The sequence below is a fragment of the Elephantulus edwardii genome, unplaced genomic scaffold, assembly GCF_000299155.1.
Source record: "Elephantulus edwardii isolate Elephantulus edwardi_28Jun2011 unplaced genomic scaffold, EleEdw1.0 scaffold00215, whole genome shotgun sequence".
Lineage (NCBI taxonomy): Eukaryota > Metazoa > Chordata > Mammalia > Macroscelidea > Macroscelididae > Elephantulus > Elephantulus edwardii.
The window spans coordinates 2,927,316-2,939,528 of record NW_006399965.1 but is presented as its reverse complement, the minus strand read 5'-3'; the positions used below and the strand labels follow the sequence as shown (position 1 = coordinate 2,939,528).

General features: G+C 43.4%; 1 protein-coding gene and 1 pseudogene across 1 annotated transcript in view; one reads left to right on the top strand and one right to left on the bottom strand.

The window, feature by feature from the left end:
- The window catches only part of GMPS (guanine monphosphate synthase), a 66,203-nt gene extending 55,584 nt beyond the window's left edge, over positions 1-10,619 (top strand). The window contains 4 exon segments of the mRNA XM_006903675.1: positions 1-95; positions 1,970-2,100; positions 9,141-9,313; positions 10,518-10,619. The exon segment at positions 1-95 is cut by the window's left edge and continues 12 nt beyond it. Coding sequence (XP_006903737.1) covers positions 1-95; positions 1,970-2,100; positions 9,141-9,313; positions 10,518-10,619 — 501 coding nt within the window.
- On the bottom strand, positions 5,941-8,343 carry LOC102876805 (annotated as a pseudogene).
- Positions 10,620-12,213: the final 1,594 nt, after the last annotated feature.

Genomic DNA, 12,213 nt, shown 5'->3' with positions numbered 1-12,213 from the left:
TACGTGTGTGGAATCTCCAGTAAAGACGAACCCGACTGGGAGTCTCTCATGTTCCTGGCTCGACTTATACCTCGCATGTGTCACAACATTAACAGGTGTGTTCTGCGAGGGGACCGAGGGTGAGGTGTCTTGGAAGGATGTGCTTTTCAGGTGTTTCTTGGCATCCATAGTCAGGTGAGGAGAATTCAGCCTTTCAGGATTACTCAGATAAGCTTTTGGTCCCAAAGTAGAGAAGCACCTTTAATAAACTGGGAAAAGTTTATTTATTAATGTCCTAAGTAATGATCTATTTGTAGTTGACTCTGTCAGTTAGAAACAGTGGTTCATAATTAATCTTTTGGAAAATGCCAACCCGCCTGGTAGCATAGCCACATGACTAACACAAAGCCCACATGACTCTGGTGGTTTGGTTTGATTCCCTGGCGACTCTGGAGGGGAAGTCTCCTCCTGCGTCATTTCAGCCACAAAAACTCACTGAGGGAAAGTCAGGAGTTGATTTGAATTAGTAGTGAGTTTGAATGCCTAAATAAATTTTAGTGATTACACAGAAAATTTATTTTCCTAATTTTGATTCTATTCTTTTTACTGTATCACTAGTATATTTTTCATCTTTTTTGGGGCAAAGAATAGTCTTCTTGTAAGGCTGCTCTCTTATTATATTCTGATTTTCTTTTCTATCTTTTATTTGCTTTTTATCCCATCTTATCCAATCCTACCTCAAACCACCAAAAACGGGATGGGGGAAGCCCTAAGCAAACAAGAAGGAGTCTTGATTTTATTTCACACATCTTAGAGTTTTTTTTATGGTAGTTAATGAAATTTTACATAATTTTCTAGTTTTGTAGCTTTTTCAGAGTTTATATGGTGGAATCTTTAAGTAAGAGGAACTGTTTCAATTTTACTGTTCAATAAAGTCCAACAGACTCTTATCCACTCTGATGCTTCTTCTTATTTCTAAGAAATAGTAAGGCACAAAGAACGAGTTTCTTGACTCTTTTAACCTAATTGCTTGCTCCTCTAAGGGTTCTTTTGGAAACTGAGGAAGTGTATTGTTTGGAAGTGTTCCCTGTCTGTGGTCTTCCCCTTCCTACTCTGGGTTTACAAGGAGGCAGTGGAGTAGGTGGTGATTTTCATACGCTGCTTTTGTAGAGTTTAATTTCCAAGTACAACTTAAGCAGGGAGGGGCCAGCAGGAGGTGTTGGTCTTCACATAGGTGCATGCTTGTAGGCCTGCATATTCTTTGTTTTTAACTTTTTTTACCCTTTTTTTTTTTAAAAAAAAAAACAAAACTGGTTTATTTCCAAGATTCGAATATATTGTTTTTCATACCTGATCCTTCTCATTTTTCTCACTCCTCTTTGTTTTTAGCTTCCCGGGGAGGGGGGGGGATTGTTTTTCTTTATTAAAGACAGACGAGAGTTTGTAGAAGAGGCAGTCTGGTAGTTCGACTTGGGAGAATTAACGGGAATGAAGAATATTTCCACCTTAATTTCCTCCTGTTTTCTGTGTGAAGACAAGATATTTTTGAGTTATACTTATTATAAATGTCTGATCCTGATGTCCCCAGGTTAGGCCAAAAAGAAAAAGAATTAATAAAAAAATTTTTTGGAAAATTCACTGTATCCTCATCTTGGAGATTTCGAATACATATTAACATTGTTTCTTAAGTCCTCTCATAAAGAAACATTTATTTGTTTCACTCAGTGATTATACAAACTTAGTGGAAAGAGTTTATGATGCTCCATGTGCTGTATATGCTGAAATCTTTGTATTCCAAAGAATGATCTTTGAGGAAAGTTCCTAGAACATCATTCTTCCTGTAGTTGTGTGTGTGTCTGTCCTACTTACATGGGGGGTTGAAGTGGGTTGGAGAGATGAAGGATAATTGTACAGAATGATGTTATTCTGCGGGCCTGGCTTCTCACACTAGAATGTAACTTTTCGAAGTGATCCTCTTCTCTTTTTTTAGAGTTGTCTATATATTTGGTCCACCAGTTAAAGAACCTCCCACAGATGTTACACCTACCTTCTTGACAACAGGGGTGCTGAGTACTTTGCGCCAAGCTGATTTTGAGGCCCATAACATTCTCAGGGAGTGTGGTAAGTCACTTGTTTTGTTTCTCAACGCTTGCTGTAACTAGGTTTTGTAAGCTTGGCATTGTAACTTCTAGCAAACGGCTGCAGCCTTTAATTTTTAGGTGATTACTTTTTCACCATTTCATTCTAAATATCCTTGTAAGCAAAGTACATGTAAAAGGCCATGTAGAACTCAATGGCTTCTGTGTTATGTTTTTGTGTTTCTGTGAATTGAACTACCTGCAAGCTATTTTTTCCCCAGCTAAGAGGGTTTGCTTTTTGTCTAGCATAGAACATTACTTTTTTCATTTAAAAAAGAAAAAACATAGTAAATGCTGGATTTTACTGAACTCTTAAGGAAAAGCGATGAGATTTAAAAATGTGCCTCAGATTAAGAAAAATATTTTCTTTAACACACTCTGATTTTTGTCACCAGGGTGATGGTCCTTGGCTGGGAACTGGCCTAGAGGAGGGTCCTTGCCGCTAAGTAGCACCCTGGTTGCACTTCTCCAAGACAGACTAGTTTGTTCTTTTGGCAGTCTGAGGAATGGACGTGAGTGGATGCTCTTGGGTGTGTGTGTGTGTGTGTGTTCAAGTCCCAGCTGACTCATGGTTGACCTTCAAGTTTGTTGTCAGATATTGTGAATGACTTGGGAGAAGATTGTGTATTTTTCTCTGTGGAATAGCTGCTGGATTTGAACCACCTGCTTTTGGGTTGGCAACACAACTTTTTACCCACTAGGCCACCACAGCTCCCTTGAGTGGGATGAAGTATTCCCCAATTCCATCACAAACTTCCTCAGTTACAATACAGGTTTTCTTAGAGTGGGACCAGTAAGAGATGTGTGATCAAGAGAGATAGAAAGGGAGGAAAGTGAGCCAAGGCAGGGATATTTAGTGTCCCCAAAAGGTAATCACTGGCGTGGAGCTTGTCCTATTAGACCCCTGAACCCCGTGACCCTGAGGAGGACCAGAACACATGGAGGTAGGTCTCCAAGGCCACTTCTGCTAGAACAGTAGAGAAAGGGTCTCCACTTAGTATTTATATCCTGAACTTGGACTTCTGACCTCCTAAACTATAAAAGAAGGAGCAGAAGGAGCTCTGGTGGTTTAATGGTAAGGAGGTGCCATGTCAACCCAAAGGCACACAGTTCAAATCCACTGGCTGCTGTGAGGGAGAAAGGTGGGCAGTCTCCTCCCATACAGTTACACGGCCTCTGACAATCACTGGAGGCTCGGCTGTGAGTTAGCTCTGACTCTGTAATACAGAACAACACACTGTACGAGAACGCCAGAAAGAGGTTCATTCGTGCTTTATTGACTACGAAAGGCATTTGCCTGTGTGGGTCAGAACAAATTATGGGTAACGTTGAGAACAAGAGAATCCTAGAACACATAATTCATTGTGTGAAACCTGTAGATAGATCAGAAAACAGTTGTTCGAACAGAACAAGGGAATACTTTATGGTGTAAAATCAGAAAAGATGTGCATCAGGATTATAGCATTACTTGTTTGATATGTATGCTGAGCAGATCGTTCAAGAAGCCGGACTTTGTGAAGTGAATGTGGCATTAAAAGTAGAGAAAGGCTCATCAACCTCCTGGTTTATTCATTTGACACAACCTTGTCTTTTGCAAATGAGGAGAAATGGAAACACTTGCTGCAGAAGATCAGAGAGTACAGCCTTGAATATGGATTAATGTCAGCATCAAGAAAACAAAAATCCTTACCACTGGACCAGTATGCAGCATCACGATAGATGGAGAAAAGATGGAAGTTATCACCAATTTCGTCTTTCTTGGGTCCACCATCACATTCAGGGTGACAGCAGGCAGAAAACAAATGACCCGTTGGCTAAGGGAAAGTCTCTGCCGTCAAGGCGCTCTCCAGAGAACTGAAGAGCAAGCCTGGATCTGAAGAGGTGTGCCTGGTCACGCCGTGGTCTTGTTCACATCTTTCCTGTGCATATGACAGTTGTCAGTGACTGAGGGAGGCGAATATGGACTATTCCGTGGGCTGCCAAAAGAACGAGTAAATCTGTCCTGTAGGAAATCTGTCCTAGAGGAAATCTGTCCTGGAGGAAGAGTGACCAGAGTGCTCCTTCGAGGCCGAGTTGGTGAAATGCGGTCTCGCATATTTTAGACATGTTGTTAGGAGAAAGCAGCCCATGGAAAGAGATGTCAGGGAAAGGTGGAGGGTCCTAGAGAGAGAGGAAGGCCCTTAATGAGATGGACTGATCATGGGCTGGAGGATATACGAGGTGGGAGGATGGCAGGCTTGTTGGGAAGGTCACTGTCAGTTGTGGTTGGCTTGATGGCGCCCAAGAACAGTAATAACCTAGAAAGAGAATGAGTTTCTGTTTGTTAAAGCCATCGCTTTGTTGACTTTCTGCAACGTTAGGTAACTCAGCCAGAGCATCGTGTTCATTCATTCATTATCTTGAAGGATAGACATGGGAAAGGTGGGTTTCTAGAGATGGATGCACGCTGAAATATTACAGGGCTTCTGGGGTCAGTGTGCATGACTCATTGTGGGGGTCACACACGTACAGCTGCCCTTGCTAGGTAGGACCACCAAGAGAGCTGTGTTGTTGTGTTGTCATCTGTGGAAGCTCACGCCTCTGTTACTGGATGAGACATTGTGCACAGTTTTAAAAAACATCTTAATGGGGACTAGTTAAGCGTACAGGCAGGGCTGTTTTGTGTTCCAGGGAAGAGAAAAGCTTTTCTCCTTTAATCCTGAATTGCAGAATGGTCTCCCATTGTCAGGTTTCAAGTCCATAGGGCGCAGAGAGCATGGTCAGTAACTTGGAGGTTGGGTGTTCTTGAAGCCCTGCTGTCTTAATCTGTTCCAGTGTGACTGAATGTTTACATAGCAAATTAGGTTTCATTCAACAAGGCACATACTTGGTTTTGTTTTAGGAAAATGATCCCTTTTCATTTTGGGTGTCAGCATTTAGTGTCAGGTTTCCGTTCTCACAACACTGCCCTGCTCCTGAGGAGAGTTCAGCCTGCCCGTCCCTGTCTGAGGGACCGAGGGAAGGCCCCCGTACCTGTCACAGAATTTACGACAGTGTCTTCTTTCTTTGCTTTTGATCTCCTCTTTTCGTTTCTTACCTTCAGACCCCCACCTGCACAATTACAAATAAACCTTCTTACTGAACAGCTGCCTGGACATTAATGGAAAATATCTTAATGAGCATTCCATAGCAGTGATGTGGTTACTTTCTAGAGCTGTGTTACGAACGGCTTGACAGTGGGGTGTGCTGCGTATCCGCAGGGGTGCGTTAGAAAGTGGGGCTCCCAGCACTGTAATCGGCCTTCTCTTCTGTGGAGAGTAAGGCTTAGGGTTGGTGAGAGCCTCCCCCCTTAAAACATAGAGTAAAGCTTTAAACTTTCTCCTCTAAAAATTTACTTGTTTTTCCACTGAATTGTTCATTAAAATTTCAAGCAAATGCTACACTCACTGTAGCATCTAAAAGTAATAACTCATAAAAGTTTAATGAGCTGTGAGCCATTTGAGCCTCTTCTCCAAGATTTTGGTCCCTCTAGTCTTTCGTTGTTTGGGTTTTTTTCTTGATTTTTTTTTTTTTTTTTTAAAGATTCTTTCTTTTTAAAACTGGTCTTTGGCCCATTCTGCCCCTGGACAAGCTTGCTCAGCAGCTGGGTGCATTCTTTACTATCATGTGTGGGAAATGAATAAAAATGTACATAAAATAAATATTCAGATAATTTCCATGGGAACACAGGGAGGTGTGGCCCCATCACCTAGTCTTCCATCTTGTTGCATCTGTTCCGGCCCACCCTCCTTATATAAAGTAATTTCAAAACTAACAATAATGAACTTACTTGTCCCTAAGTCCCTTAATTCACACTTAAACGTGGAGTTAAGGCTACAAAATGGTATGTACACAGTAACACGGAAGCGCAGGTTGTCAGGTGCCGTTCCATTCCTCTTTCCCACGCACAGGACACGGCCAAGTGCCGGCATCCTGCTCCTCCACTTCGGTGTGTCCTCGTGGTTCTTGATCTCATGAGCTGCCACGTTGGCCCGGACATCAGGTTGGCCTCCGGCACCCACTGGAAGTGGCGGCAGCACCAGCGGGGTAGAGCCCATGTTTTCAAGCAGCGTCCAGTCGCTCACGTGCGTTTTTGGTAGGGTGCCAATCCAGTGCAGGCCATCACATGCCGGTCCCCATGTGCTAGAGGAATAATCCTTCTTATCTGATTTGAAGCTCTTGACATGTGCATAATTGTAAAGGACACAGTTAAATGAACCATCATTCACATAATATGTAAGTTTGTTCACTAGATTCGTCATCAGAACCTGTCTGTCCTCTAATACAAGCTTCTTGGCAATGATACTAACAGCAGGAGTGAAAGCTGATGCACCGTAGTGTCTGCCTGGCTCAGCTATGATTTCATGCCAGAGTCTGATGTAAAATACTTGTCTAGTGCTGGATTGATTACACTGATCTCTTCAAATTTAAGCGTCGCATCCTCAGATCCAGGAAAGCCACCATCGGTATCAAGCAGAGAGATGCTAAAACCAACCTCCACTCCTGTGTCAGACGCAGTGGGCAGGAGAGACTGCTCACACAAGGTCTCTGGGAGGTACAGCCTCTTCGAGACACAGTGGGCACCAGAGATTGTTGTACAGGTCTCTGGGTGGTACAAGTGCTTCAAGACATGGTGTGGGGCATTAGAGATTGTGTGCACAGGTCCCTGGGTGGTATAGTCATTTCCCACGTGGAAGCTGACACGTCAGTATTGCACTCTTTAACATGGTCCAGAAGAAGCCTGCTGGTTTTGAAGGTGGTACCTAATTTAGCACTAAGAGGAACAGACTGCTTTGTTTGGAATCATCAGTGCCAATTTACAAAACTAGTTTTGCCTCTGGATGTGGCCTGACAGCTTTCACCAACTCAGCTTCCCTATCAGGAGGCGTCATGAGCTCCATTGCTGGCAAACTTTGAGACACTTGTTTACAGGGACTTGCATAGGTGATCCGTCAGGAGGCACGCACAGGCCCTGCTCCAGCTGTATTTCCTTCAGTCTTAATTAATAGCACTGTCAAGTCCTGCCGCTAGCTAGGGAGCTGGGGTCTTCTGTAGACTTCATAAAGGGGAGTGAGCCGGGGAAGAGCTTTTGGCCATCTTAGGTGCTTCTTTTAGGAAGTACCCAGGGTCCGTGACAGAAAAGGCAACATCTGAGGAGAAACTCCATCCGTTTTTTCAGTCCGGAATATCTTCGGCAGTACAGCCTTTGTCAAGGACATGGCAGTCAAATGCTACGTTACTAAAGCTGTTCATAGTTTGTCAGTGCTTTTCCAATATGAAATAAAAAAGGAAAACTTAAGAGAGAGAATTTTAAATTATTTCCTGTTTATCACAAAGGCCAATTCTCCAGGAATTTGAAATCAAACTGAGTGGCAGGCTTGTACCCTTGGTGGAGCACTGCAGATGTTCCCAGTGTGCACATGCTCTCCGGGGCCATAGTGAGGCTGCCCTGTCACAAAGATGTCGTCCCCTGCCGCCCCCACCATGTAGATGCCACAGCGGGAACCTGGAGGCAGTGCAGTGCAGGAGAGGTGGCCTGGTGCTATCCCCTCGGCCTCACCATGTAGGGGCCACAGCGGGAACCTGGAGGGAGTGCAGTGCGGGACAGCTGTGCCTGGTGCTGTCCCCTCCGTCTCTGCAGCCTCGCTCCTCTATGGAGAATTGGGGAGAACTGGGGGCCTGTGGTGGTGCTGGACCCCCAGCTGAGGGTGGCCTGCGGCAAAAGCTGCAGGAAACTGACTCAGTCTTCTGGTTTTGACCTGTTACCCATCACTATGTTGTTGTAGTGTCCTAATGCCTTTATTTCTATTTGTGATTGAGTCCACATTGAGTCCTTTTGGAATGTTAGATGCTACCTTCATACAGCAGAAAGAAGCCCTGGTTGGTCCTGTGCCGTCTTCATAGTCATGTTTGGGCCTGTTGTTATTGTGTTCATCTCCTTGAGGGTCGACTTCCACCGTTGTGATGGATGGCACTCCACCACGCATGATGTTCTTCTCCGGGGAGTGGTAAACCTCCCGGGAACCTGCCCCAGGTATTAAAGACGGAAACCTCACCGTCCTCACGGCAAAGGGGCTACGCTTCCTCCAGGACAGATGTCTTTGTTCTTCTGTCAGCCTAGGTTATGATCTCTATTCTTTGCCAAGAGTACAATTCAAAGACACCAATTCTCCTTGGACCTCCCTTACTCATTACCCAACTTTAACATGCGTGTGAAGCACCTGAAAAACACCAGGGCTTGAGTCAGACACCTCTTACTCCTCAGAGTGACATTCTTGCTCCTTTGCACTTACAGAAGTCCTTTGTGGCAGATTTGCCCAATGCAGTACATCATTTGATTTCTTATTTGTTACTTCCATGTGTGTTGATTGTGGATCCAAGTAGATGAGTTCCTTGACAATTTGAATGTTGGTTGGGTTTTTTTAAAAAAAATTTATTATGATGTTGCTTAATGCCAGATTGTTTTTCTTTATGTTGAGGTGTAATCCATATAAAAGATGACACTTTATCGTTGTTAGTAAGTGCTTCACGTTGTTTGACATCATGCGGAGCTTTAACTGCTGGGTGAACAGGCCCCGCCTCGCTGGCAGTTTGACTCCACCAGTGACTCTGGGAGAGAAATGGGTCATCTGCTGTGTGATTACAGCGGTGAGGTGGCTTCGACTCTTTGCTGATGAGAATGATAAACGTAATTTAAAGTCAGGAGAGATGTGTGTCAAGCTTGTGTCTTCTCCCCATACAGGCTGACTGCTTAGCAAATAATCGGAGAAGCTGGACTGTATGAAGGTGGTCACAGCATCAGGGTTGGAATGTGACTTCTGCTGAGCACTTGTGTTATACAGACAAACAACCTTGCTTTGCTGAGACACTTAGAGTAGCTAGGGACAGGCATGACTGCCAATTATAGTGTTAGTGTGAGAGCTTAGGACCATCTGGGAGGTTTCTGTGGAACTGAGTTAGAGAGCCTTTCCGTGATTGATCCGCATGCTGACTTCTGTTCTCTAGGGTATGCCGGGAAAATCAGCCAGATGCCTGTGATTTTGACACCGTTGCATTTTGATCGGGACCCGCTTCAGAAGCAACCTTCGTGCCAGAGATCAGTGGTTATTAGAACGTTTATCACTAGTGACTTCATGACTGGTGTCCCTGCAACACCCGGCAGTGAGATCCCTGTCGAGGTAAATTACGTTTTCTTTTCTCCAGTATGTATCTTGTGTGGGAGACGGATGGACAGTCTCCTCCCGTGTGAGTAACTGCCTCTGAAAACTCGCCAGAGGGTCAGCTATGTCCATTCCTACTCTCCGGTACAAAACATTAACAATACATCTTGAAGACATTGTACTGTAAAGTATGGTATAGTCAGCAAACCAGACTGAGACAGTGTTACTTCAGTGGTAAGCTTTCTTTTTTTCAAGTAGGCTCTTTGCTACACCTGTTTAGTGTTTGATACAATGTAGCATAAAACAATCTTAAATGTAATAATAATCTTCCAAATAGCCAATGACTATGAAGACTATAACCAACTCTATGCTCTCATTTCACCTAATCCTGCCAGCCTCTACTTTAAATAATACATGTCCATGAAAGAATCAAACCATAGGGCTGAAGAAGGGTTTCCTAGAATTAGATGTGAAGTTTGATGATAATATGTCCAGACACCCACCAATTTCTGAGTGCTCTTCCTAGTAAGTTTTATTTTTTTTTAAAAGAGTTACATTTTTGACTACTGTCTCTCCTTCCTAATACTATATCTTCATACTCTCTTTCTCTCCTTAGGTGTTTTTAATACTGTCCTAAATAAAATGCAGGGATTATGGATCCCAAGTTGTATGTTAAAGCTGCAGATAATTTGCAGAGCATTGATTTGAACATATAAAAACATATTTGAATGCCATAGCAATGTCACATTGCTGTAAAAGTTTCTAAGTAGTAGTTCTTTGTACAGATTTTGTATGTAAGTTATGGAGCAGTAACCAGCTCACTGAATACCTCCTTACAGACCCCATTTTGAGTAGTAATGAATTTAAGAAACTTACTGGGTGAAACAGGTTCATGACCTGTGATTAGAGAACTCTGGTAACATCGTCTTACATGGGAAGTCGTGCTGCCAGGCCAGAGACTGTGCCTCTCTTGGTTCACATCTACCAGTGGACAGAGAAAGATAGATGATGTCACGTGTGGTTTACAACCTCAGAAGTCCCTGGAGGCTCAGCTCTGAATTGGTTTTAACTTGATGGCAGTGACAGAGAGCTAACATGTGGCTTAGCAGACTGTAGCAGTTTATCACCTTAATTATAAAGGGCAAACAAACAACTCTAGGAGGGACCCTCTGGCATGCGGTAGGTCCTGACTCTTGTATTTATAATTTTTGTTTTCTCACAGGTGGTGTTAAAGATGGTCACTGAAATTAAGAAGATTCCTGGTATTTCTCGTATTATGTATGACTTAACATCAAAGCCCCCAGGAACTACTGAGTGGGAGTAATAAACTTCTTATTGTAGTAAAGTGTTGTGTGCAGTTTAAATTGATTAGAGACCACGCTCAGTATTGACGTGTAGTCCTGTGTGAGTACCTGGCGCTGCTGCGTTCTGCGTGAGTTGTCCACAGGAAGAATCTCCTTAAGAGCTCACGTTGGGATCGGAAAGGGACTGGGGAGTTTGTGCGGGTGGATGATGAAGGGTCTCTGCTCTGACCAGCCGAGCCTGGTTCTTTGTGTATGAGAACCACTGTTGCTCCTGATGTCTCTGCTTTGAAGATGTGTGCTGCTGGGTGGGTTTGGAAGTAACTGTCCCCTCGTCAGACTCTAAGAGCTGTAGAGACACCATCACTTACCAGTGCGGCTCTACCTTTTAGAGAATCAGAATTTCCCTGCAAACAACCTTACTTCCCCAAAGGGTAAGGTGAGGAGGGAAGATCAGAGTAAGGGAATAGATGAGCTATTCTAGCTACTTCTACAGGATATGGGTGTTGTAAAACGAGCTACCTTTTAAAGGAAGAAGCATGAGGAATTTGTTGAAGTGTTTTCTGTTTTTTAATCATGGTCTTGGAGGAGCAGCTGTGAGTGGTCTAAGTGTAGAATGTCTCAAATCATACCCCACATGGATGCCCAAATGTTTATTGTTGACATGTCCTTGTATTACCGCTTCTCCCAGCCTTTCAGAGGAAGTGGTGTTTTCCCCAGAAGTGACGATCATTATCATGAAGTCTGACGCAACCTGTAGAAAGTTCATGTGGAGACTTGACATGCTGTTTGGCTTATCTGAGCTCGTAGACGCCGTCACGCATGCTGCTTTCACGGCTCACAAATCTAAAGTGCTTATTAAATCTAGTAAAGCATTCTAAAAGGAACTGTGAAGTGTAATTCATAGACAAATTTATCACCCCCTGCTCCCAAGACTGTGACCAGTCTTGTTCCATACAAAGTATTGACTTTATATCTTTACCGGCTGCAAGAGATGACAGAAAACCAGGTACAAGAGTCATTGCCATTACCACGTCTCTAAGAGTTACCCTACCGTTCACACAAGCTCTGGAAAGTAACACTAGATATCCACTCCACAGCGATATTCCTTTCTCTGTAACCTCGTCAAGAACGGCACTGTTTTTTCTCTTAGAAATGCCATCGCAGCATGTTGTCTTGCACTTAGTTTTTTGTCTTTTCTATTTATCAAATACAAGACTTTGTTTGGAATTTAGTGCTAAGTATACAACACAGTGAGGAATGGCAGTCTTCCTTCTGGCTGACCCCGAGGACAAGAAAACAGTGCTGCTAGAGCCGCAAGGGAAAGCTGCACTCTGTATTGATCTCTGCCTGACACAAAGGAATTTTAGCTTGGACCAGACTTGAAGAGAGCTGGGTTAGACAGTTTATGAAGGACTTAAATATTTGTCAGTAAACTTGTGGTAAAGGTGTCTCTTATTGAAACTATATGTGGTTTTATATTAAAGCAAATAAAATAACGTATGAGAAAGAGCCTTTGGTGATGAAGGAAGAAGTTCAAGCTGCTTTGAAGGGATTAGCAAAAAATAGTCTCAGGAATAGATGGTATACCAATTGACATATATCAACTAATAGATG